Source organism: Pan troglodytes, chromosome 2, assembly GCF_028858775.2.
Source record: "Pan troglodytes isolate AG18354 chromosome 2, NHGRI_mPanTro3-v2.0_pri, whole genome shotgun sequence".
Classification (NCBI taxonomy): Eukaryota; Metazoa; Chordata; class Mammalia; order Primates; family Hominidae; genus Pan; species Pan troglodytes.
In genome coordinates, this window is record NC_086015.1 from 133,022,254 (window position 1) to 133,049,122 (window position 26,869).

The 26,869-nt window shown below is 38.2% G+C and overlaps 1 protein-coding gene across 42 annotated transcripts in view; it reads right to left on the reverse strand.

Annotated features, from left to right (window-relative positions):
* Nucleotides 1-26,869, reverse strand: part of TMCC1 (transmembrane and coiled-coil domain family 1) — a 246,912-nt gene that overhangs the window by 130,988 nt on the left and 89,055 nt on the right. The window contains exon 1 of one of the 42 annotated variants that reach the window (XM_016941894.4): nt 15,435-15,723. The exons of the other annotated variants lie outside the window; for them this stretch is intronic. Within the exon in view, the coding sequence (XP_016797383.1) occupies nt 15,435-15,473 (39 nt within the window). The 5' untranslated portion in view covers nt 15,474-15,723. Of the gene's footprint in view, nt 1-15,434; nt 15,724-26,869 lie in introns of those variants that run through there. 42 annotated transcript variants of the gene reach the window in all.

Here is a 26,869-nt window from a genome sequence, read left to right on the forward strand (position 1 = left end):
TCTTTATAGTAGCATGAGAACAGACTAATACAGATGGAGTAACCTAACTGCACCCTAACAGGGGTTTTGTTTTGTAGTTTGTTTTTTTTTTTGTGGATCTTTTTTTCTTCCCAGAACCTCACATCAAACAACCGTATCTTGATTTGGCAATTCATTCAGAATTCCATGAATTACAGCACAACATTCTCTATCATAATACAGTATACAGAGACTTCCTAGCAGCAGCAAATCAGCTAAGAATGGTCATGTGCTTTCAGAAATGAATTGGTAGCAGAAATTAAACACTAAAATGTAACTTCCAAGGAAAGTTAAATTTTCTTCTTAGATTTTACTTCTAGTCAGCATTGCAAAATTAAAATATCTCTTATATTTTAATACTTAATTTTCTACACAGGCTAAAGCCAAGGTAATTTCTTAAGATCATTTTTTCTAATAACAGCCATATAATAAAACAATCCTCGAGTTCTTAACAATCACATTATCTCTTTCTCCAGGTGGCATTCTCATCATCTGTATTTACTATTTCACTAAAAATTCTTTCCAATATGACATCAAATTTTAGAGATGCAAATAAGTATGTGTGATACATTTATGTGGTAGTTAGTCCTTTGATATTATGGGTAAATATCCTCAAAGCAGTAGTTATATAATTAAAAGTTGTTTTAAAAACATACTGAGAGTCTTTATGCTAAAGATTTACCTCTTTGAATTCTTTTCAGACCTTAGCAGATCAAGAGGCCTCAAGAAAAGGAAATATTATGAAGACATATCTTTCCAAGTAAACTGCCCATCACGCCAACATCTACATCCTAAATGAAAATGCAACAATGTGCAGTAAAGCATTACTCTTTTTCAGTATATACACAATAAGGAGGTTTGGTCACTGAATAGTTTCAACAGATCTAAAGACTATTTCTGGCTTCACTATTGCTATATTCTTCAATCTTGAGTTATCAATTACTTCATCTTCCTAGGCAGCAGTACGAGAGACAGATAACACCACTTTGTCACTTTAATCCTTAGCTGCCATGCCAGCTGAGTTTATTCAATCATATTTCTGATACTGAAAAAGCTTTCATTTGACTTTACTGCCTCATCCCATTACAAGCCATTCTGATCCCCTTTTTTCACTGTTAAACTTCTCAAAGAAGCTGCCCATACTAACTCCATTTCCCCATCTTTTTACCTTATCACCCTGTCATCTAACGTCCATCCTACTAAACTAAAATTATATTTCTCAAATTTTACTACTTTACCAACATAATGAGAAAAGCAGTAAACTGAAGGGGTCTGCAGGGAATTTAGGTTCAAGCCCTCAATTTGATAATTACAAGATTTGTATATTTAAGCATACCATTTCACATCTTTGCACATCACTTTCCTTATTTGTAAAGTGAACAGGTTAGATGATGATCTCCAGGGTCTCTTCCTCTACTGAACCTATAGTTGTATAACCAAATTCATCTTCATCTCTAATTTCTCTTTGGCATTTGACACTAAGCACCACCTCCACCCCTCCACCCCTCTATTATTTAAAATGCTTAAAGCCCTTCCATCCGTTTTTCCACTATTACCTCTAAGTTAATATCACCATTACCTAACTCTAAATTCTCTACTTCCAAATACAAAATCTTTTTACTTAGCCATTCTACCTTCATCAAAAAACATAATATACCCAAACTTGAATTTACACCCAATCCAACAAATCACTCCTCAGCTTGCCCCAAATCTCCTATTTCCTTAGATTCCTCAATACCCAGAGTCTTGGCTTAAAATGAAAACCCTGAGTCTTCCTTCATGTCCTTCCTACATCTTATTTTCATTAAATTCTATTAATCCTTCCTTCTAAATAACTAGTATCTTCCTCTTTTAAATTTCATCATTCATGAATCGTTTACTCTAAAAGCCTACTACCTGTTCTCTCAAACCTAATCCCTTCACTTTCCATAACATTCAGTATTCTCTTGCATTGTCCAGTATGACAGCCACTAACTACAGGTTGCTAGTTAAATTAAAATTAAAATTAAGCAAAATTAAAAATTTAGTTCCTCCACCACATAAGCTGCATTTCAAGTCACATGAGGCTAGTGACTATTAACACTGGCCATCACAGATACAGATACAGTTTCATCCTCACAGAAAGTTCTATTGGATGGCTCTGTAATCTTAGGCAAAACCTCTTACCACACTATTTACACCATGGGTTTTCTTCTATTAAAGAACACGGGCTGGTTTTCTAACACTTATCTAAACCAGTCTAAAATCTTTCTCCTGGCATCCAAACTCTCCAGATTTGGCTCCATCAAACACCTTCATTCATTTTCTTTGCCGACAAATACTCTGTTGGTCAAGTTGTTTTCACTGATCATGCAGGGTGCTATGCTTTCATTACCACATTAATTCACTCAATAAATGAACTATGTGGAGACATTTCTAGGTTCTAGGAATACTGCAGAGAATAAAGCAAATAGTACTGGACATTCTTTTTTTCCTCTTCTAGAACTGGCTCTCTGCCTATCTACCTTTCAAACCTCAACTCCTTCAAGCTTTCTTAGGTTACCTTCCCCCTCTTTCAGCTCTCAGAACGGTTGTATATAGCCTACATTTAGACACAATTAAATACAACTTAGTTTTATCTTCTTTCATGCTTTGTCTTCCCAACTAGAATTTAAGCTACTTAAGGAAGCTAGCAAAGAACAGCAAGGGGGCCAGTGTGGCTAGAATAAAATGAGTAAAGAGAAAATAGAATATGATGTCAAAGAGTTAATGGAGAGCAGACTATGTGGGGCCCTAAATACCATGTAAGAGTGAGTGAGAAAGGAAGGCACTGGAGGGTTTTGATCACGGGAATAACGTCATTTGGCTTAAGTTTTATTAGTATCACTTTGGCTAATAAAATGTGTTAAGCAAGAACGGATGCTGGGAGACTAGCTAGGAGGTTAATACAATAAAACAGAAGAAAAAAGATGGTAGCAGAGATGAGTAGTTAATACCCAAATTTTAGGTATATTTAAAAAGTGGAGCCAAGATAATTTGCTGATATACTGGGAATAAGAAAGAGGCATCGCAGATAACTCAAAGATCTCGGAGTTGAAGGATCAAGGTGCCATTAACTGAGATGGGGAAGACCAAGAGAACCAGGGAGGAGAAATGATACCAAAAGCTTAGTTTTGGATACTTTGAGTTTGAAATGTCTGTCAGACATTCTAATGGAGATGTCAAACAGGCAGCTGAGTTCTGTAGGTCCAGAGTACAAGGGAATGATCACGGCTGGAAATATACATTTGAGAATTTTCACATATAGGTGGTATTTAACACCAACAGACTGGATAAAATCACCAAGAAAGCCGTAAATTGAACTGAGCCTAGGCCACAGCAATATTAATTCAAAGGACAGGATGATAATGAGGAGCCAGGAAAGGAGACTGAGATTGAGTGACTAGTGATAGTGAGGTGTATAGTATCCTGGAAGGCAAGTGAATAAAGTGTTTCACTGAGGAGGGAAAGATCAAGATGTAAAAGGTTGCTGAAAACTAAGATGAGAACTAAGAATTGAAAACTGGATTTAGCAATAGGGAAATACTGAACACCTTGGCAAAAGTATATTTGGGAGAGTAGTATGGGTGAAATGACCAACAACAGAACCAAAGTGATATTAATATATATTTTACGGTCTTCAAAGCTATAGAATTAGAATGGTACTAACAGAACAATCTTTCTCAATGCTTACTCCTTTTTTGACTCTTACAGGGAACTACTTTTACTGGAGTAGAAGGGGGTGGAGGAAAGAGAGAGGGGCATCTCCTGGGAATGTGTGCCATCATCTTTTCTATGACTTTTCAGGTGGTTGCTGAGTACCATTTGATTACCATATGAACTGCGGTGTGTTATTTCCTTTTTTGTTTTATTTGGAGATAGACACAGAAAATATTTGGAAGCTAATAGAATCTTCCATTTATCAGCAAAAGTACTATTTCTGACAACTTTAATGGCAGAAGATGAAATATTGTTTAAACACTCAGCGAATTTAGAAACCAGAATGGAGACTTTCATATAGACTGCATCCCTTAAGAAAAGCTATTTTACAGTAGCCTTTTGACTTAATTTGAGTAACAGGCAACGTGATTCCTGAAGTCACAAAATATAAATTCAAAACTTTACAAAGCCAAACAGATATATGTTTTTATTGTTACTATAACAGTTGGGTTAGGTATGTCAGACCCAGGGACAGCTCAAGTATTGTGTCACTACTCTCTTCAGATGAATGACATATGATTCCTTTTACTCTCTTTAGCTAGATTCAGAAAGGTATCAGATCCTTATTAGTCTCTATATATCTAAATATCTAAATGTACTTGCTCATTGAATAGAAACGGGAAATCTCATTAGGGTATTTCTAAATACTGATGTTTATGCAGGAGTCTAAATGATAAAAATCCATAGAGACACAATTTCCTAAATCTCAAGGTCAAGGAAACATGTAGTTAGAACACAGAAAACTTTCCAATAGTCAGTACAGCTCTAGCATTTATTTTGTGATCATTTTTTTCCCCACATGATATACCCCTTATTAAATGTGGTAGATTATCACCTCCTGACAAAGACCTTCATCAATAAAGTAGGGAGATCTATTTTCCAACAAGCACCAAAATAGAAAAAAAAAAGGACTGAAAGTTGCCTTCAGGGCCTGTTTTAAGTATTTGACAGTTGCAAAATGTGGTCTGGAATATTACTTTATACTTAGGAATTTTAAATACCATTCCAAGCATATTCACATCCATTGTTTCATTTGCTTCTATGAGGTAGGAGAGTAAATAATCATTATGCCATTGTAAAATTCAGGAACTGAAGCACAGAGAAATTAAATGGTCTGTCTAAAATTAGAATAGAAGAACTCCTCTACCTTGAAATCTTTTCGTCACACCAAAAAGATGAAGTTAGAAATGTGGATACCTATTATTCAAGAAGTAGGCTGATAATTTATTGCCATTTCTGATATTCAGACTTGTCTGATAGCTCGGAAAGAATATTGGCAGAGACTACAATATTTGCATATCTTTCTGAAGATTCAACAAATATTTGGTATCTTCAATGTGTCAAGCCTTATCAAACATGGTATCACTCTGCAGTAGAATGAAAACTGGATTAGACGTAGCCTGGGGTGAAGACGGCAGTGGTAGTATGGGAAGGGATGGGAAAAAGAAGACAAGAAGACAAGCAAAGTTTTGATTATTCCTTATACTCAAATTCATTCATGAAACTTTTTTTTTTAGCAGCTACCAAGTACCAGACATTATTCTATGTTCCTGGATATAGAAGTGAATTAAAACAGAAAAAAGTCCTTGTCATAAGGTTTATATCGGGGTAAGTTACAGGCAAAAAAAAAGTAATAGGCTGGGCATGGTGGCTCACGCTTGTAATCCCAGCACTTTGGGAGGCCAAGGTGGGCGGATCACGAGGTCAGGAAATCGAGACCACAGTGAAACCCCGTCTCTACTACAAATACAAAAAATTAGCCCGGTGCAGTGGCGGGCGCCTGTAGTTTCAGCTACTTGGGAGGCTGTGGCAGGAGAATGGCTTGAACCTGGGAGATGGAGCTTGCAGTGGGCCAAGATCGCGCCACTGCACTCCAGCCTGGGTGACAGAGCGAGACTCCGTCTCAAAAAAAATATATATATATAAAAATATATAGTATGTAAGATAATGATAAATACATGGTGGGGGGTGGGGAGAAGAGTGTGTGGAGGGAGTGGTTTCGCTATTTCATAATAAAAAAGGACAGTCAGCTAGACACGGTGGTTCGCACTTGTAATCCCAGCACTTTGGGAGGATGAGGTAGGAACTTGAGGCCGTGAGTTTGAGACCATCCTGGGCAACATAGTGAGATCCTATCTCTACAGAAAATTTCAAAATTAGCCAGGCATGGTGGTGCATGCCTGTAGTCCCAGCTACTTGGGAGGCTGAGGGAGATCACCTGAACCTTTAGTAATCCCCTTCAGCCCAGGAGTTTGAGGCTGCAGTAAGCTCTGATCACACCACTGCACTCCAGCCTGGGTGACAGAGCGAGACCCTCATCTCTTTTAAAAAAACAAAACAGTCAGTGTAAGCCTCCAGAAAAGGTGACATTTCAGCTGAGACCTCAAGAAAGTGGGAAAGTAATCCAATACAAATATTTGGAGGAAAAGTTTTCCAGGTAGAGGAGAGAACAAGTTGATAACTGTATTTAGATAACACCCAACCATTGGGGCTTCAAGATGAACAAGGATGTTCATGCAAAGGACGTGCAGCAGAGCTGTGGTATGTCTGAAATACAGCAAGAAATTGGATGTAGCTAGAGTAGTGTCAGTGAAAAACAGTAATACACAAAGTGAATGTTCATCTTTATACCTAACTCACGACCCCCAATTACCATGTTCCAAGTTTTCTCCAAGTTAGAATATACATAGAATTTACATTGTATGCTTTAAAATTTCTTGAAGTCCCAAAGGTTGGGTGTTATCTAAATACAGTGATCAATAGCATTTCATAAGGCTCAAACTCAAGTAATCATTCACCACTAGATACTGAATAGACTGGGTCAGATTCCAATGGTGCCCAAAGAGAATGTGTTAATTGAGATCAGCCTTTATGTCTAGTTTCCTAAGTCTCAATACACATACACACACACACACACACAAACACACACACACACATACACACACACAGAAGGAGTAGTTACACTCAGGTGTTGTTTATACCATGTAGATCTATGATCTTCAAATAATTAGAAGACAGTGAAAGAATGTCAGACAAGTTTATTAAGGCTTTCCAGCTACAGTTCCATATATTAATTGATAATATTAGGCAACCTACATATATTACTTAGAAGAGAGTTTCCTAGATTTACCCCTCTATTCCCTCCACAGAAGTTAAGACATTTAGTTTAGCAACCCCGTTACCTTAAATATCCCAGAGAAAATGTAAATTTACTCTTAGAAGATTAGATTTTGAAAGGACGTTCATGTTAGAACTTACCCTCACCCTTTTTTTTTTTTTTTTTAAGACAGAGTCTTGCTTTGTCACCCAGGATGGAGTATAGTGGCGCGATGTTGGCTCACTGCAATCTTCGCCTTCTAGGTTCAAGTGATTCTCGTGCCACAACCACCTGAACAGCTGGGATTACATTACAGGTGTGTGCCACCATGCCTGGCTAATTTTTGTATTTTTAGTAGAGATGGGGTTTTGCCACGTTGGCCAGGCTGGTCTCGAATTCCTGGCCTCAAGTGATTCACCTGCCTCGGCCTCCCAAAGTGCTGGGATTACAAGTGTGAGCCGCCGTACCCAGCCATGTCAGAACTCCTTAAAAAGAACAGATACTAAACATGGCATGCCTTTCCCTCTCAACAAAATATTATCTAGTGATGTTGCTCCCTTCCTGCAATATTTTCCTCCTGTCCTTCATCTATTATCAGTGATTTGCATACGAAGGAATTCCTCCAGGAGTATGCACCAGACTGGTGAGGGGCTTTTCAAAACCCCTACCAAATGATCTCTACTTTGAGCCTAAGTCATATTCTTGAGATATGCTGGGGGTGACAGGGGAAGGAGTCTTGGTAACCACTGATCCAAATCCTCTAGGTCCAGCTAAAATCCTATTTCCTCTGTGGGACTTTTCAAGTCCACCTCAGGTTCAAAGGAAGAGCTCCTTCCCTCTTCTAAATATATATTTATTCACCATTAATTTCACAAAAATTAAAAGCTCACGTTAGCATTTTAACTGTCTTATCTCCCCAGTTATGATGAACTTTCCCATAAGAGTCATAGCAGCATGCTTTGTCTAAGAAAAGGTACTCGAGTTCCAATATATCATAAAATGAAGAGAAATCCGTTTTGTATGAGGTAAATTTCCATTTCAAGGAATGTCTATTTTCACAAAATTATGTATTTTCTCCTAATAGTATGAGGTAGAAGAAATCTACATCTTCTCAAGTGAGCTTATGATTAACTCGATGAGTTTTCTTGCTATTCTCAAATCGGAATTATCCAGACCTGGCTAGAAACTAAAGTCTAAGCCCATTCATTAAAGTCTTGAATTTATTTACTTTTGCCAAGAACAGCTATATAAAATTAGATTCCTCCTGGTATAAAATTGGGTGTTTTCTTAGATATTTGCTATCAAAAGTCATTTTTCTTGGAAATATACTCTGGCAGCACATAAGAAATCACCATATGTTTTATATCACAAAGGGATACTAGATAATGCTTTTCACATGAGGAGAAACCTTCAGAGAGGTGAAATGACTTACCAAAGTCACATAGCCATGATTTACTTAATTTCAATGACAAAAACCTTTGGAATAAATTTTATTAAGTGAAAAGGAAAGCTATGAAATTTTTTTTATTATACATGCTACCTTTGGGTTTAGGATGGATTCTTCTCACACTAAATTTCCAGTAAATAAGGGAAACGTGATCTGTTTCTTACAACCTATATGATGGAACAGACTGAAATTTAAGAGAGATTTCCTGTGCTACCACAAGGGAAGTTGCATGTCCATTGTTTTCTTCTTATTAAACATATTTTTCAGTAGGATTTTGTTACAATTCCTTGTATATAATGAATGCAGAGGTTAAGCCCTAACCTCAGGGTGTCCAAGAGAACAAATTCTTCTTTTCATAGTCTAATGTAAGCCAAAATGATAAAAAAAAGAATATTTCACATTATTATTACAAGCAATTTGGCATAATGAGTAAAATGTGTTCCTGCCTTTATCAATGATTCCCAAAATATGCTTTCAGAATAGTATGCTTAATTTATCCAAAAAGAGATGCATTTAAACAAGTTTTTAAAGTGTTAATGATTCTATACTACAAACTTATGTGTTACTTACAAAGTTTATCTTCAACCTGTGATTAACACAGATGGTTGGGAGAAAGTTCCAACCCAGAAGATTATTTTTCAGCTACTAAACTTTAAGAAAACTATTGGCAATGGTTTTCATTGAAGAATAACAAGTCTGAAATTTACTTTCACATTATGAACTTGTAACACATTTGAACTAGGGCTACTATTTAAGGAAGTGAATGTACCTGGTAAAGAGTTTTAAAAAGCAAGTCTCCCTCCTATCCACCTATGTCTCCAACTCCTCCTCACAAAGGCAGTCACTGTTACCTATATATACACAAAAGGAAGGGGAAGAGTATATGTGCATATATTCTAAAGTAATTTTAAAGAACAGTCACATCTCTTTTTAAAATAATACTCAAATCAAACCAACAGATAGCTGTGTACTTAAAAAATAAAAAACTAGCACACTTCCAAGGACATGCTATCTTCTCTGGGTAGCATATTTTGCTCTCTCAGGTCTACATGGTCAACAATTTATTACTGTTGTTATTTGTTAAATTTAAATGGCATCACTATCATGAAAGCATTTCAGAATTATACATATTTCTAAATTAGTTTCTCTATTTTTAGCCTATTATTTCCCATAGGGAGGTCATTCTCTATTCCTTATCCATTCCCACTACATCAACAATACACGACATTGATCTTACTGGGGTCTTATTTTTTATTTTTTATTTTTTTAGAGTGTTGCTCTGTCGCCCAGGGTGGAGTGCAGTGGCAGGATGTCCGCTCACTGCAAGCTCTGCCTCCCGGGTTGACGCCATTCTCCTGCCTCAGCCTCCCCAGTAGCTGGGACTACAGGCGCCCGCCACCACGCCCGGCTAATTTTTTTTTTTTTTTGTATTTTTAGTAGAGACGGGGTTTCACCGTGTTAGCCAGGATGGTCTCGATCTCCTGACCTCGTGATCCACCCGCCTTGGCCTCCCAAAGTGCTGGGATTACAGGCGTGAGCCACCACACCTGGCCTTACTGGGGTCTTATTTCATGTAACAGAAGAACATCATCAATCTTCCTATTCTGGTTTTGTAAAATCCCAAAATGTTTGATCTCCTATAATGTTGGATATTTGAGTATTCAAGTTCTAGAAAGCAGATAGACATATGCATAGTAGCAATTAGAATGCTACCTGATTTAAGCCTCCTAGAAGTGGGTTAATGATTAACAAGGAGATATTACATTTAACTGTTAGTAAAATAGAAATGCAAAACATTACATTTCCAAGTATGAAGTTTGTCAATGTCTAGAGTAACTTAGAGAAAATTAATTACATAAAAAGCATAAGAAGGAAAGGTATGTCCTTCCATTATTTGAAAACATGCATCCAGTACTGACTCTACCTATGCATTCAGGACTGTTAATTACATATAATACTATACTACTTCACTGTACCCACCTAGTGCTTATCATTAAGAGGGTTCAACATGCCTTTTTAAAACTGTAGTAAAATATACATAAAATTTACCATTTTAGTCATCAAAATACTTTTAAACAACCCTAATTAACCTACTCAAGATGGAAATAAGAGATCTCTATTTACTTTTAAAAAGATATCACAGAAAGATTAAGTCAGTCATGTATCATAGGCCATAAACCCAAAAGAAATCAGGTAGAAATTCAAAGGAAACTACTTCTGAAAAAAACAACAGGTTTTATTAAAAATTCAAATTCTGACCAACATTTCTCCACTTCTCTTTTTTTGAGACGGAGTCTCGCTCTGTCGCCCAGGCTAGAGTGCAGTGGCGCGATCTCGGCTCACTGCAAGCTCCGCCTCCTGGGTTCACGCCATTCTCCTGCCTCAGCCTCCCAAGTAGCTGGGACTACAGGCGCCTGCAACCATGCCCAGCTAATTTTTTGTATTTTTAGTAGAGACGGGGTTTCACCGTGTTAGCCAGGATGGTCTCTATCTCCTGACCTCATGATCTACCCACCTCGGCCTCCCAAAGTGCTGGGATTACAGGCGTGAGCCACCGTGCCCAGCTCTCCACTTCTTAATTTTCTTTTATTGATAACAAACTGATACCAAGTGACAGGACACTATGAGATGTGGAAATGGCAAGGGTAGCATTTTTAGACTAAAATATTTCCAACTGCTTTATAAGTCTGGATTAAATAATTTCAATAAAATCAACAGAACTAGGAAAAGATGCCACAAACCTATTTCTCAGCCATTAATCTCTTCACAGGCCAACCCAAGACATATTGGTAGGATTTTTACCTTCATGTTTTTTCACCATATGAAAAATGTAAAGACAGCAAAAGAAAGCTCTCAAATAGAACAGGAAGAAAATAAGGTATGATTGAAAAAGAATCATCACTGATTTACTGTTATTTCAATGATTTTTAATATAGAAAGTGGGTGCTGTGAGGCTACCTCTACCCTAAAGTAAGTCTCACATGAAAACGTGAAAATAAATGTGAACTCCAAACTGAGCTAACTATTCAAAGATCCATATCTGGAAAATTAAAGTTTGAGTTACTATCTTAGAACAATCTGTATGGCATTTATCTTTCATGTTAGAATGGTCAGAAAATAAATGTTCATATTTGTTTACGTATGTACAAACAGTGGGATAAATAAGAAACTGGTTACCTACAGAGATAGGGGTATGAACTACACGAAATGACACAGCCAGAAGCTGAGATTTCAGTTATGTAATTTAAAATTTTGAACTGTGAAAATAATTACCATTCAAAAGTAAAATAAAAGGGTATAATATTTTACTGAGATAATATTTACAATTTTTCTCAAAGTTCCCCTACCCTTTATCATACTTTAGAAAAAACTGATTTTCTGCTACCCATAAAAGATTTTGGGAAATAGTTTCCTCTGATCAGAGTGCAGGCCAGAGTAATTTAAGAAGGACTTTCAAAAGAATGTCTAACTCACTGTATTTCATCCTTAAAATTATAGAAACTCAAGAGTAAATTTTTCTCCTTAATAGAAGTTCTTTAAAAGACAGTGCAATTTAAAGTTTCACAACTGCATGTAGGTAAGTTTCAACTTACATCTAATTATTCCATATTTAATATGGCTTTATTAAATCAATGATCTTATTCAACTCAATACCTTTCTGGCCAACGAAAACAAATTTAATTATGGGAAATACTTTATCAAGTTTGACTGCTAAGTTCAAACTCTATTGGACACATACTTCAGCTCTATAGGAAAGGGCTGCTCTAAGGAAGTTACCCAAGTTACACAAGTTTATTTATTGTTTTCTATCATAGATAAACATAGAAAAACATCAGAGATCATGATAGAGAGAATGATTGACACTCCATAAATTTTTTTTTTTTTTTTTTGAGACGGAGTCTCGCTCTGTCGCCCAGGCTGGAGTGCAGTGGTGCAATCTCGGCTCACTGCAAGCTCCGCCTCCCAGGTTCATGCCATTCTCCTGCCTCAGCCTCCCGAGTAGGTGGGACTACAGGCACCCGCCACCACGTCCGGCTAATTTTTTGTATTTTTAGTAGAGATGGGGTTTCACCATGTTAGCCAGGATGGTCTTGATCTCCTGACTTCGTGATCTACCCACCTTGGCCTCCCAAAGTGCTGGGATTACAGATATGAGTCACCGCACCCGGCCAGACACGCCAGAAATTTAGGGAGGCAGTTGGTATGGGGAAACAGAATGGGTTTGCTTGTTAGACCTACGTTTGACTCGGCTTCCTATTGATCTTGTCCAAATGACTTAACTTCTCTGAAACTCAGTTTCTTTTAATGATAAAAAACAAGCTGATACTATCTAACTCAAGAATTAAATGAAATATCCACATTGACAGGTTCTAGACTATTTTGGATGGCTCACGCAGGAGACATGGGGCAGGAAGAAAAGGTTTCCTTAATAAGTATTTTTGAAGTCACATGTAAGATAACTATAAAGGAAGAAAATGATCTAAAATGGCAAGGAAAATTGAGAACTTTTCTGTGAATCACACAACTGAGATCCAGTCAAAGAGAACAGGTGAGCATCTTTCTTAAAATGGAATGTTTTTTACTTCACCTAAATCTTAATTTACTTCCTTTTTTCTTAACTCAGATGTGAACATCTACCAGCCTACAACAATCATTTGAATATTTTAAGGAAAATATCCAGTGTAAGTAAGCATGACTATCAACCTTAATATAAAAAGCATCTAAAGTGGGTATTAGGCTTAAAATTACTGCAAACGTTTATATCTTCTTTCAGAAAATTTCCAAGAGAAATTAAAGAAATTTAAAGATGGTCACATCAGTATTTTCTTTTTGTTAAAACAGGAAATTGTTTTTAAAACTCAGATCTTAAGACAACTCTACTCCTGTGGAAAATTACTTATTAGCAAAAATGCTTGTTACTGAAGTCGGAAACATCTGAAATTGCTGTTCAACTGTATATATATATATATATACATATATATATATACACAAAAATATATCTATGAAAAAACAATTTCATTTTGAGTGTTCAATATGTGCCAGAAATACCATAAACTGGGGTATGGCAGGTCCCTGGCTCTCAGGTAACCTATGGATTTAGCTGAAAAGACAAATAGAGGCATGATGCATTTGCTGATATATTTTTTTTAAGACGGAGTCTCGCTCTGTCACCCAGGCTGGAGCGCAGTGGCATGATCTCAGCTCACTGCAGCCTCTGCCTCCCGGGTTCAAGCGATTCTCCTGCGTCGTCAGCCTCCCAAGTAGCTGGGACCACAGGCACGCACCACCATGCCCGGTTTATTTTTATATTTTTAGTAGAGATGAGGTTTCACTATGTTGGCCACGCTGATCCATTTGCTGAGTTTGTTTTTTAAACTCACTAACATAACTATTCGGTTTCTCCTTCATATTTAAGTGCCTTACAGACTGAAATAATTAAAAATATTTTTTCAGTTCATTACTCTGATAGAACAGTAAATTTGATAGACAACAAATTTCCTTAGATTTGGTCTAGATCATCCATTATAGGATCCATAAATCACATTCAAATGAGCAATAAGGGTACCAGGAAAAGGAATGAAAAAAGGCTACATCTTTGAGTGTTTTTATGTAATGTACGTAAAGAGAGGATGCATCCCATTCCTTCAAAAGTGTGCTTTTTGTAAATCAGTCATATACATAGTATAGAGTGAAGAGGGTAAAGTTTAAAAAATAATTGGGAGAGAAGTACTGGCAGCAAAATACCCATAATATAGTTACCTTCTAATTAGAAAATTATCACCTGGCTCTCAACTATCAGACACTCTTGTGCAGGAATGTCACTGCCCTGATATCTACCCATCTGCTTTTTAAATGTACTATATATATGAAAATACAAGCACTGGAGGACATTGAAAGAGCAACAAAAATGATTCTTTTTATTGTGTAAGAGAAATGTGGAGGACTTCAAACACACACACACACACACACACACACACACACACACACACACACACACACCATGGAGCAGGGGGGAAGGGAGCAAGTTAAATATATTTTAATACTCCTAAAAATCCCGTTAGGCTTAGAAGTCCCAAGAAAAGCTATGCATATGTGACACAGGGATGGAAGCAAGCACTTTGCTCATTTCTGCATCAGTGCACACACTCTACACTGGGGTCACCTGTGAGGGAACTAAAGGTTTTCCCTTAAGATCACAATACATTTTAGGATCTAACAATTCTGATTAACAGCCAAGGCAGTGAAGAATGCCTACAGACTTACTATTTGTTTAAGCTTCTGTATTCAGGGAATGAACTGTGACACAACTGAGCCACCAACTGCTACATTTTTTAAATGGAGCTTTTAAAGAACACAATGGGTTTTGAAATAAAGCTCAACTCTTAGCACACCTCTTTCCATATTAGTTTCTGCACTAAATGACTGGGTCAAGGAGGGCTGGCTACAGGCAGAGTGGATTTCATAAATCACCATCCCCTCTTAAATGCGTGCTTCACCTTTTTACTATTTTAAGTATGATTTTCTCAGGTTAAAAAAAACTTTTCCCCAAAAGCTGCACACATGGAATCTGCTTTTCATCAGAACTCTGTAAAAACTGCTTTGTGAGCCTCTCTGTAACTGCTTTTCATATACTTCATTAAGTATTCAAGTTTCTCAACACAACCACTCATTTTAACATTTTAATGCCAGTCTTGCTCATTGAACTATTTTGTGGTAGTTTTTCTCAGTTTAATAGTGAAATGTATGAAAGCACTGATTCCACAGAGAAGAAGGCTTTCTCCTCTTGGTCCACAAGCTGACAGATTAATTGCTTATTAAATATACACTTTCAACCCACAATTATCTCTTTCACACACACCCTTCTGGAAATTCTATCTCAGGAGCAAACTACAACTTTGCCCAAATTCAGATGACAGCTGCAGTTTTAGGGGAACACAATCTGGGGCTGCCAGTGCAGTCAGCCTTCAAGCTTTGTGCCTGTCAGATAAAAGAACAAAAGGCAGTGCTTCCTCCCTCAGCCCCTCCTTAGCGCTGGAGGACGACAGGCTTGACAGAACAGTTCCAGAGAAAAAGGAACCATGCTGAAGCAAGTGAGAGTTTCCCCTCCACAAACATAGAAAACTACCAACCCACCTTGGATAGCTGCCTCCTGAGGCTAAAGCGCTGAACCATGATCACCCAGAGGATCTTCAGACAAAGCAATCCACGAAGGGTTTTTTAAATAACAGCTTCTTGGGAAAGTCGGTGGCAGAACATTTTGAAGACTGTCAGAGAAGTGCAAAGAATTTCCCTGGGAGTCTTAGCAAACTTGGAAAGCCTTCATTGTTCTATCAAGAGATACTGGAAAACCTACGTGGGAGAGGGCAGGGCGGGTGGGGCAGTAATCCTGAAGCCGCTGAGCCCAGTGCCAAGCTCTTCTAGCACTTCCTGTGAGTCAGCTGTGAGGGGTCCAAACACAAGGACCACCCCTTCCCTTTCCACCAGACCAGTAGGTGAGGATGCTGCTGTGGTGCTACCTGAAACTCCAGAGGACAGACCTGATGTTCCGGTCTCTGTGGGAGGAGGAGTGGTGTGCTGGGGTCAGACAGCATCTGCTCCAAGTAGGAGACAGGCAACTGCACCAATTCCTCCCCTCTTCAGCCCTCCCAGCAGCAGAGAGTGTCCACTGCAGACAGCAACGCACCCTTCTCTACCTCCACCTTAGGTAATCCTTTAAGGTGAGGCAGTGTGAAAAAAAGGAGGTGGTGAAAAGCAAGCCCCTGGCTGTACCAGCTCCCTGCTCAAGAAGGAAACTCCTCCCAGCTGGGCTCGGCAGCTGTGCGGCTTTGTCTAGCATAATTGGCCAAGCCTTTCCTCTTATTCACAGGGAGGGGTCCTGCCTCAGGAAGGAATGTCAGGTGCAGAGAGGCATACTCCGACGGTGACTTCAACTTGTGCCAAAGTTAAACACATTAAAGTGGCCTCCTGAGGTAATTGCCCTTTCTTGTTGGAATGAAGTAATTTTTTAAAATCTACACACAAAACAAAAGGAACAGCTCAGAGTGAATCAATGCAGGTAAAGAGGTATGAAAAATAACCATAAGAGCAGTTCCAAAGATAAAAATATTCCCATCTTTGCCACTCTTCCTCTGTTTGGGTCTGCTTCCAGACAACCACTGTGAGGATAACGTTTCATTTAATGAAACTTTCCAGTCTATGTGCTCCTCTTGGAATTGTTCATTACTTCTGAATGAATTTAGTACTGTTTAGGGCAGAACTCATTCGTATATTTTTTTCCCCTGTTCCAGTGTCTCTCAATTTCCTGTGAGCAAAGTTATGTCATATGCTACATTTAAAGCCTTTGTTGGAATGAACCTACTATGTGCAGTCACTATGTTAGGCAGTTCACATTTATTATCCTATTGATTTATCAAAACAACCTTATAAAATTTGTATTACAATAGTCCTCCCTTACCTACAGTTTGTTCCCACAGTCAACTGCAATCCAAAAATATTTAAATGGAAAATTCCAGAAACAAACCATTCAGAAGTTGTAAACTGCATGCCGTTCTGAGTAGCATGATAAAACCTCATGCCATCCTACCTGGGATGTGAATCATCCCTTTGTCCAGCATATCCAGCCCTGGCTCCCACCCGCTAGTCACTGAGTAAGCGATTTGGTCATCAGATCGACTGTTGCAGTATGGTAATGTTGTATTCAAATAACCCTTATTTTACTTAATAATGGTCACAAAGCACAAGAGGAGTGGTGCTGGCCTACTGTTACAATTGTTCTATTTTATTGTTACTGTTAACATCTTACTATGCCTAATTTCTGAATTAAACTTTATCACAGATATGTGTATAGGAAAAAACACAGTACAGTCGTAACCCACATGACATTTCAGTTAACAACGAGCCACATATATGACAGTGGTCCCATAAGATTATAATACTGTATTTTTATTGTACCTTTTCTATGTTTAGCTATGTTTAGATACACTAATACATACCATTGTATTAAAACTGCCTACAGTATTTAGTACAGTAACATGCTATATAGGTTTGTAGCCTAGGAGCAACAGGCTATACCATATAGCCGAGGTGTGTAGTAGGTTATGCTATCTAGGTTTATGTAAGGACACTCTACGATGTTCTCACAATGATGAAATCACCTAACAATGCATTTCTCAGAACTTATCCCAGTGTTAAATGACACGTGACTGTATATATAGGGTTCAGTACTATCTTCAGTTTCAGGCATCCACTGGGGGTCATGGAACGTATCTCCTGTGGATAAGGGAAGACTACTGTAGTATCCCAACTCTTCAAATAAGTAGTAATTTCTCGCTCTAAAACCTCAATATGGCCAGGTTCAGTGGCTCATACCTGTAATCCCAATGCTTTGGGAGGCTAAGACAGGAGGATCACTTGACACCAGGAGTTCAAGACCAGCCTAGGCAACAAAGCTAGACCCTGTCTCTACAAAAAATAAGAATAAGAAAATTAGCTAGGTTTGGTAGCATGTGCTACCTAACTACTACTCAGGAGTCCTAACTACTTGGGAGACTGAGGTGGCAGGATTGCCTGAGTCCAGGAATTTGACGCTGCAGTGAGGCATGATGCTCCAGTCTGCGCAACAGAGTGAGACCTTATCTCTAACAATAAAAACTAAATAAAACGTCAATATTATTGTGAGAAAATCATGTAGTGTTTGTAACTTTTTTCTTCAGGTAAGAAACACAAAAAAATGAATTTGAAAAGACAGGTTTCTATGCAATGATTATTCTCAACTATGCTCATATCATATACTACCAGTATCCAATTATCACCAAATAGGATCTAAAATTTTACCTAAAAAATAACACACATAGGCCAGGCGCGGTGGCTCACGCCTGTAATCCCAGCACTTTGGGAGGCTGAGGCAGGTGGATCACGAGGTCAGGAGATCAAGACCATCCTGGCTAACACGGTGTAAACCCCATCTCTACTAAAAATACAAAAAATTAGCTGGGTGTGCTGGCAGGCACCTGTAGTCCCAGCTACTCAGGAGGCTGAGGCAGGAGAATGGCATGAATCTGGGAAGCGGAGCTTGCAGTGAGCCGAGATCACGCCACTGCACTCCAGCCTGGGCGACAGAGCGACACTCCATCTCAAACAAAAAATAAAAACACGTATTTCATAATATCTCAGGAAGAGCAGAGAAGATGCATCAAATTCAAACAAATAATAGGCTGCCAAGTCTCCAAAAAAAAAATTACCTAACCAAAATGTATATATAAAACGTTTAGGCTGGGCATGTGTGCTTATGCCTGTGATCCCTGCACTTTGGGAGGCCAAGGCAGGCAGATTGCTTGAGCTCAGAAATTCGAGAGTAGCCTGGGCAACACGGTGAAACACCGTCTCTACAAAAAACACACAAAAAATTAGCTGGGCATGGTGGCATGAGTAGGTGGTCCCAGCTACTCAGGAGGCTGGAGTGGGAGGATCACTCGAGTATGGGAGGTGGGAGCTGCAGTGAGCCAAGATCATGCCACTGCACTCCAGCCTGGGCGACAGAGAGACCCTGTCTCAAAACAAAACAAACAAACAAATCTTTTACTCTTAAAAACCTTAAGCAGAAAGAAGGTTGAACATATCTAAGTGTATTTTTTGTAAACTTCCAAAGCTAAAAAGCTTTTAGATGAACACCTATAACCAAAAGTAAAGACTCCTTCATACCAAGGTTCAGAGAACACAATATAACCTAACATTTAAGCTGTTTAAAATTTAATTCCAAGTGGAAAGTAGGTTGACAGAGCACCCGAGTTGTGTGCCTTTTTTTTTTTTTCTTTTTTTTTTTGAGACGAAGTCTCGCTCTTGTCCCCCAGGCTGGAGTGCAATGGCATGGTCTCAGCTGATTGCAACCTCTGCCTCCCAGGTTCAAGCAATTCTCCTGCCTCAGCCTCCCGAGTAGCTGGGATTACAGGCGCCTGCCACCACGCCCGGCTAATTTTTGTATTTTTAGTAGACATGGGGTTTCACCATGTTGGTCAGGCTGGTCTCGAACTCCTGACCTCAGGTGATCCGCCCGCTCAGCCTCCCAAAGTGCTGGGATTACAGGCATGAGCCACCATGCCCAGCCGCCTTTCTGGTTTTTGAATGGTAAGAGTACCAGTACCTCCATTTTTCTCGCAGAGATAGTGAAACAGTATTCTGAAATTATCTCCTAGGAATGTAAGAAGGATTCATGAAATACTGATGCGGAAATAACGAAGTGCCTTACAGAAAGACACACTGTCTTAAACACACAGTGTTTCTGATTGATATAAGCAACTAGAATCCCAAATCATTGCTAAAAGATTCTTCTTATCCAAAAAAAAAAAAAAAAAAAAAAAAAGGAAAGGAGACAGGGGTGTGAAACAAGTGGTAAGTGAAACTTAATTTCCCTCACTAACAAGGCAACCTGCTTTCAGCCTAAAGTGCTCAGAATGTTTTCTACTAATGAAATGGAAACATAAATAGTAACAAAATTCAGTAATTTCTCCATTCTAAATTGCACAGACTTGTTAACTATTTTCCTACAAACTGCCCAAATGGGAATAGCTCATTAACAAATAACAAAGTAATAGTCTCTTTCAGAAATTATTATTCTTTTAGTTACTGTCTACATTTAAAGCAAGGAGTGAAGAAATCTATTTTCAAAATGTTTAGTCAACAATGCTGCCAGTTTTAGGGTTTTCTGTGGCATTTTAGGCCCCTTAAATGAGATTCTTTTGGCAATCCCACAATAAATAACAATACAGATAGCATATTTTATTATATAAGAACAGATTAAGTAATTTATGTAGTTATTTACAAAAGCCCATGCAACTGTCAATATAAATAACCATGAAAGTAGAGGAATTTGTTAAGTAGTAAGAAGTTAAAAGATGTTGGTGATCAAAAATTTGAGTACCATATACAATTCCTTAACTTGTGAGGGTTGATTTAAAGGGCAGCTGACCTTGCCAAATAAGGTCTTTATTTGGATGACTTGGACATGGCTCTTTGAAACATGCTAAATTAAGCCTGATTCCTTCTATATTAGCAATGTTTTGGGCTCCACATTTCTTTCTCCTAAAAAAACTCGTATCATGCGTTACCTGCAGTAAATGCATGAAAGGAAGAAAGGACGGTAAGAAGGGAGGAGCAGAAAGTAGTTTCAAGAGGCTATTTGGCCCAGTTTCTTGTATCCAACTAACCCAAGGTTGTTGCCTATTCTGTAATGGTATTTTTCAGAGATGGCATTTCCATATGCTCCTCTATCCTCTCTTAGCAAGGTTATGATCGAGATGTTAATTTTCCTAACATGTCCTTACTTTAAAAACATTTTCTGGGGCCAGGCACGGTGGCTCACGCTTGTAGTCCCAGGGCTTTGGGAGGCCGAGGCGGGTGGATCACGAGATCAGGAGATCGAGACCATCCTGGCTAAAACGGTGAAACCTCATCTCTACTAAAAATACAAAAAAAATTGGCCGGGCGTGGTGGTGGGCACCTGTGGTCCCAGCTGCTCAGGAGGCTGAGGCAAGAGAATGGCATGAACCCGGGAGGCGGAGCTTGCAGTGAGCCGAGATCATGCCACTGCACTCCAGCCTGGGCGACAGAGCGAGACTGTCTCAGAAACATTTTCTATTAGATTCCCTTTGAAGATGTCTTAAAATATCATACCTATACACAAATTTATTTTGTGTATATGTGTATGTATGCACATAAACACATTCACTGTTATATATATATACACACACTCACAGCCATAAACATATAAAGATATAAAACATCTATGTCCATATCAAGATATAGAATATTTGCTGCCCCAGAAGGTTCCTAATGTCTTCACTGCTGTTTCCCCAATAGGTAACTGTAACTGACTTCTATCATAAATTAACTTTGCTTGTTCTTGTATTTCATATAAAGCAACCTTGTGTGTGGTTTCTTTTGCTCATCATATCTTTGCAATCCATCCATGCAGTTGTGTGTAACAGTTCTTTATTATTACTTTATAGTATATGCCAGTGTATGAATAATGCCACAATTTATCCATTCTACTTTTGAATCCATGCTGTATCTATTTTTTCTCTATTATAAATCTGCTATAAAATTATCACAGATTGTTTTGGAGCTCATATAGCATATTTTTCTTGGGTATATGTAGCCTAAAAATGGAAATCCTAAAGGACAGAGTAAGATTTACATTTTAGCAGGTATTATTAAACGGTTTTCCCTGTGGTTGTACTAATTTACACTCTTACAATAATGTATGGAAGTTCCAGTTGCTCTACATCCTTGCCAACTCTTGATTTTTTTTTTTTTTAATTGGATCCATTCTGGTAGAGGTGTCATGACATCTCATTGTGGTCTTGTATATCTTCCTAGGAAGTTACTTAGAACTTTAATTTTTAATCTTTAGACAAAGCTATTTTTAAAATCTCTTTAAGTTCCTTCTGTCGCTTTTCTCATTTTCTATATATCCCTCCATCTGAGTATTCATATAACACTACTCTCCTTGACAATTTAACATTATTCTCCAAGTAGTCATATTTTGCTATTTAACCTTTCAGCATGGCTCTCTAAATATACAACCATTCATTCCATTACTATTTATTATGTGCCTACTAAGCATCAGACATGATTATTTTTCACTATGTTGCAAAGAACACGTAGCAAATTATATAAATGAAATAGTTACAAGGTATTTCATGTGCTGATACGTTTTCCCTCTCTGCACATCTCACACTACTTTTTTTTTTTTTTTTTTGAGATGGAATCTCGCTTGCCCAGGCTGGAATGCAGTGGCGCGATCTCGGCTCACTGCAAGCTCCGCCTCCCAGGTTCATGCCATTCTCCTGCCTCAGCCTCCGGAGCAGCAGGGACAACAGGCGCCCGCCACCACGCCCAGCTAATTTTTTGTATTTTTAGTAGAGACAGGGTTTTACCATGTTAGCCAGGATGGTCTCAATCTCCTGACCTTGTGATCTGCCTGCCTCGGCCTCCCAAAGTGCTTGCTAGGATTACAGGCGTGAGCCACTGTGGCCAGCCTAGTTTGGTTTTTTTTAATCCAACCAGTATCATACTACCCATATTATCTATGACCTCCTTTTTTTTTTAAATTCAACAATTTACTCAGAAATTTGTCAGTACATATATCCTACATTATTTTAACTGCCACACAGTACTCTACAGTATAAACAGAACAATTTACTTAGCCATTCTCTTGATGACCATTTAGGTTACTTTCACATTTCTGCCAATACACGCCTGTTTTTGTTTTGTTTGTTTGTTTTTGTTTTCCCGAGACGGAGTCTTGTCCTGTCACCCAGGCTGGAATGCAGTGGCACGATCTCGGGTCACTGCAACCTCTGCCTCCCAGGTTAAAGCAATTCTCCTGCTTCAGCCTCCTGAGTAGCTGGGATTACAGGCACGCAACACACCTGGCTAATTTTTGTATTTTGTTGGCCAGGCTGGCCTCAAACTCCTGACTTTGTGACCCACCCACCTCGGCCTCCAAAAGTTGCTGGGATTTCAGGCGTGAACCACCGCGCCCGGCCCATGCCTGTTTTTGCATTTGTGAGTTGTTCTCTAGGGTAGATGCTAACATATGATCCTACACTCAAGATTCGGCCTAAATTCATTTTCTATAGAAGATCAGTCCACTTCATGCCATTTCTACTTTTTAACTCACAGCAGTTTCTGGACAATTGATCATGTACAGTGACAGTTCTTGTACATTTATATGTTCTATATGGCTCCTGTACCAAATAGTGTTATTTAGTGTTTCCGGCATCAGAGCTTTCAAGTTAAAAATTAGCACTTTGAAGGATTGCATCTTATACTTTATGTATCTCAACTGTACGCTACCTTACATAGAGCAGACATTTAATAAATATTTGTGAATGCCAGGAAAACCTTAAGACACTATATAGTCTTGTCTTGGGATTAATATGTAACTATTCTATTACCTTATTTCTACACTCCAACATAAGATTGCATAAACTCTAAAGTTGGGTTATCAATGCTTTGAATTTTTCTGTTTGTAGACGTGGGCCTCACAAAGGACAAAACCAAATGTCTTACTCAAGTCCAAAATATTACACCTATGATTCCCTTTTATTTACACATTGTACAAAAAGAAATAAATTACCTGGCAACATTTATACTTCAAAAAGTGATACTTGAGAGTATACTATCATCAAGATGGTGAACTAGGAAACATAGGCCTTCTTTCCCCCAGAGATATTGAGTTTAAAACAATATGTAAACTACAATACCACTGTAAGAACTACAGAGACCACTGTAGTCCCAGCTACTTGGAAGGCTGAGGCAGGAGGATCGCTTGATCCCAGAAATTTGGGGTTACAGTGAGCTATGATAGTGCCACTGCACTCCAGCCTGGGTGACAGAGTGAAACCTCATCTCTTAAAAAACAAAACTATAGAGACTAGCTGTGAAGCAATAGCACCTAGGCCATTGTAACCAAGACAGTATTCCTGTGAAAGGAGGAGGAAAACTTGTGGCATGTCGCACACCTGTTTGTGCCCCTCTCTCCCTACATGGCATAGCATAGAGCAACCATGAGGAATCTCTAATGAGATTCAGGACACACTATTCCAATTTATGCCACCTTGGCATTTGAGAAAACTGTACAAAGAGGAAAGTCTCTCTAATCTTCTGTTTTAGTCCATTTTGTGTTGCTATAACAGAATACCAAAGACTGGGTAATTTAAAAAGAAATTTATTTACAGTTCTGGAGGTTGGGAAATCCAAGGTTGATGGGCTCACCACTGATGAGGGACTTCTTGCTCCAACATCCCATGGCAAAAGACATAAGGGCAAGAGAGCATGCACAAGAGTGAGAGAAAGGAGCCGAATTCTTTTATCAGGAACCCACTCCCATGGTAATGTCATTAATTCACGAGGGCAGAGCCCTCATGACATAATCATGTTTTAAAGGTCCTACCTCTCAACACACAAAATGAAATATTATTCACCCTTAAAAAGAAAGGAAATTCTATTACATGCAACAACATGAATGAACCTTGAGGACATTAAGCTAAATGAAATAAGCCAATCACAAAAAGACAAATACCTTATGATTCCACTTATATGAGGTATCTAGTGAAACTCCAAGAAATGAAAGCAGAACAGAGAGTGAGGGGAGGGTAGAAGGAAAGGAAGAGTTACTATTTAATGGGTTTAGAGTTTCAGGCTTGAAAGATGAAAAAATTTTGGAAATCTGTTTCACAATAATATGAATACACTTAACACTACAGCACTGTATACTTCAATATGGTTCAGATGGTACATTTGTTATGTGTTTTTACCACAATAAAAAAAGCGATACTAATTGCATTTCTATTTTCATGTATGCCCTTTGATTCAGCACTTTTAATTTTGTTTCCTTAAACCTCACTTTCCTTTTCTTGCCTTTAGGCATGGAATTCAACAGATGACTTTATCCAGAAAAGTTCTGACACCTCAATACAAGGCTTTAAAGACCCAGAGCACACACAAACACAAAAGGCTTACTGCCAAGAATCCTTATAAATGAACAAATATCTACTCTTTTGATTTCTTTTTAATACCTTATTACTCATAATCACACAATGTTAAAAAATAATTATTTTAAAATATAATCAATTTCTTAGTCCTCGTCTAAATTCCATCTCTCATACTTAGCATCTTAAAAAGGACAATAATTACATTAAAATAATTAGAACACTAAATGAAATAATTATATGTCTAAGGTTTTGTTCTCAGGTGGTATTCCTTGCAATCATTTGCAATGCCCAGAGCACGTTGAACATGAACATTACCTTAGTCAGAGAAACAAACAACTCTTCTCTTATAGACTACAAAAACATCTGTAGCAGTGAAAAATGAGAACACTGGTAAAAATAAAAGCCCCAAAGACCACATGAATGGTTAGCAAACCAAGCAATAAGGGAAAGTTGTTTAGAATTGTTAAGTCTTCCTATTAAGAGACCACTTTAGCCTTATAAAATGTCATTCTTTATCTTTGGTAATATTTCTTGCCTTAAAGTCTAACTCGCCTGATGGAAAATATAATGCCATGCAAATACTAACCAAAAGAAAGATGATATAACATAGTTACATTTTTTGTGCTATTCTTTGAGTGGTTACCCTGCAAATTATATCATATGTTCTTAACTTACAGTCTACCTTAGCCAAATCCAAATAATACAAGGCCTTTTACCTCCATTAGGCCTCCCCTGACCCCTTTGGCTATTGTTGTTGCATATTTTATTTTTACAATGTTTTAAACCCCAGGACAGTTTTATTATCATTTTGAAGTTCAACTACTAACCTAAGGAAACACATAGGAAAATTATACACAGAGTAAACAAAATTAAGTAATACTATTTTGGCTAAATTGAAATTTGCTGAAATCCTATACAGGTCCATAGCTTGTCAGCCAGGTATTTGGAGAGTATGTGGTAGTATTCAAATTTGTAGGCACTGTATATCTAATTGTCACATCAATGAATTTACAGCCTTCAGCCTCAGTAGCATAGAGCTTATAGCACACCACAGGAACCCTAATGCAGCTCTAGGACCTACTAGTTGTACTCAATGGGGACCTCAACTCTCCCCCTTACTTGATATGAAAAATCCCCATTTTACCTCATCCTTTTCTCCTACCAGAATGTTTCCAAGAATGCTACAGAATGAATTCCTATATTGGACAGAAGAATCTTTTAACTAAGCTGTTACGGTACTTCATTATGGTGCATCATATAAAATCACCACTTTTGTGAGCCAAAAACTGCTCCAATATTGGCAATTTCACATGGTTCAAAGTAATATTTAAATATAAGACATGCTAAAAACCAGGCTGGAGTTATATACCTTAAGCCAGGTTTCCTTCACCATATTAAAATTAAGAAGACTAAGCCTTAATATCGAAAGTCACCTTTTTATTTATTTATTTATTTATTTATTTATTTATTTTGGAGACAGGGTGTTGCTCTGTCACCCAGGTTGGAGTACAGTGATACAATCTCAGTTCTCTGCAGCCTCAACCTCCTGGGCTCAGGAAATCCTCCCACTTCAGCCTCCCAAGTAGCTAAGATTGTGGGCACAGGCCACCACGCCTGGCTATTGTTTTGTATTTTTGTAGAGATAGGGTTTTGCCTTGTTGCCCAGGCTGTTCTCGAACTCCTGGGCTCAAATAATCTGCCTACCTTGGCCTCCTAAAGTGCTGGGATTACAGGTGTGAGCCATTGCACCTGGTCACATTTAAAAGATTATTCTGTCTATGACACTGTAGGCCAATGAAAAGGAAAGATTTTAATCCAGGTTACTCATTTTGTTTAGCACATACACAGTCTGTTGAAATAGAGGGAACTACTGTTTTGAAGTAGAGAAGACAAAGACTAGAATCCGTTTGTTTCTAATCATAACAATTAAAAGAACATTTCTGGCTGGACTGGGTGGCCCACTCCTGTAATCCCAATACTTTGGGAGGCTGAGGCAAGAGGATTGCTTGAGGTTAGGAGTTTGAGACCAGACTGGGCCACATAGCGAGACTCCATCTCTACAAAAAAACAATA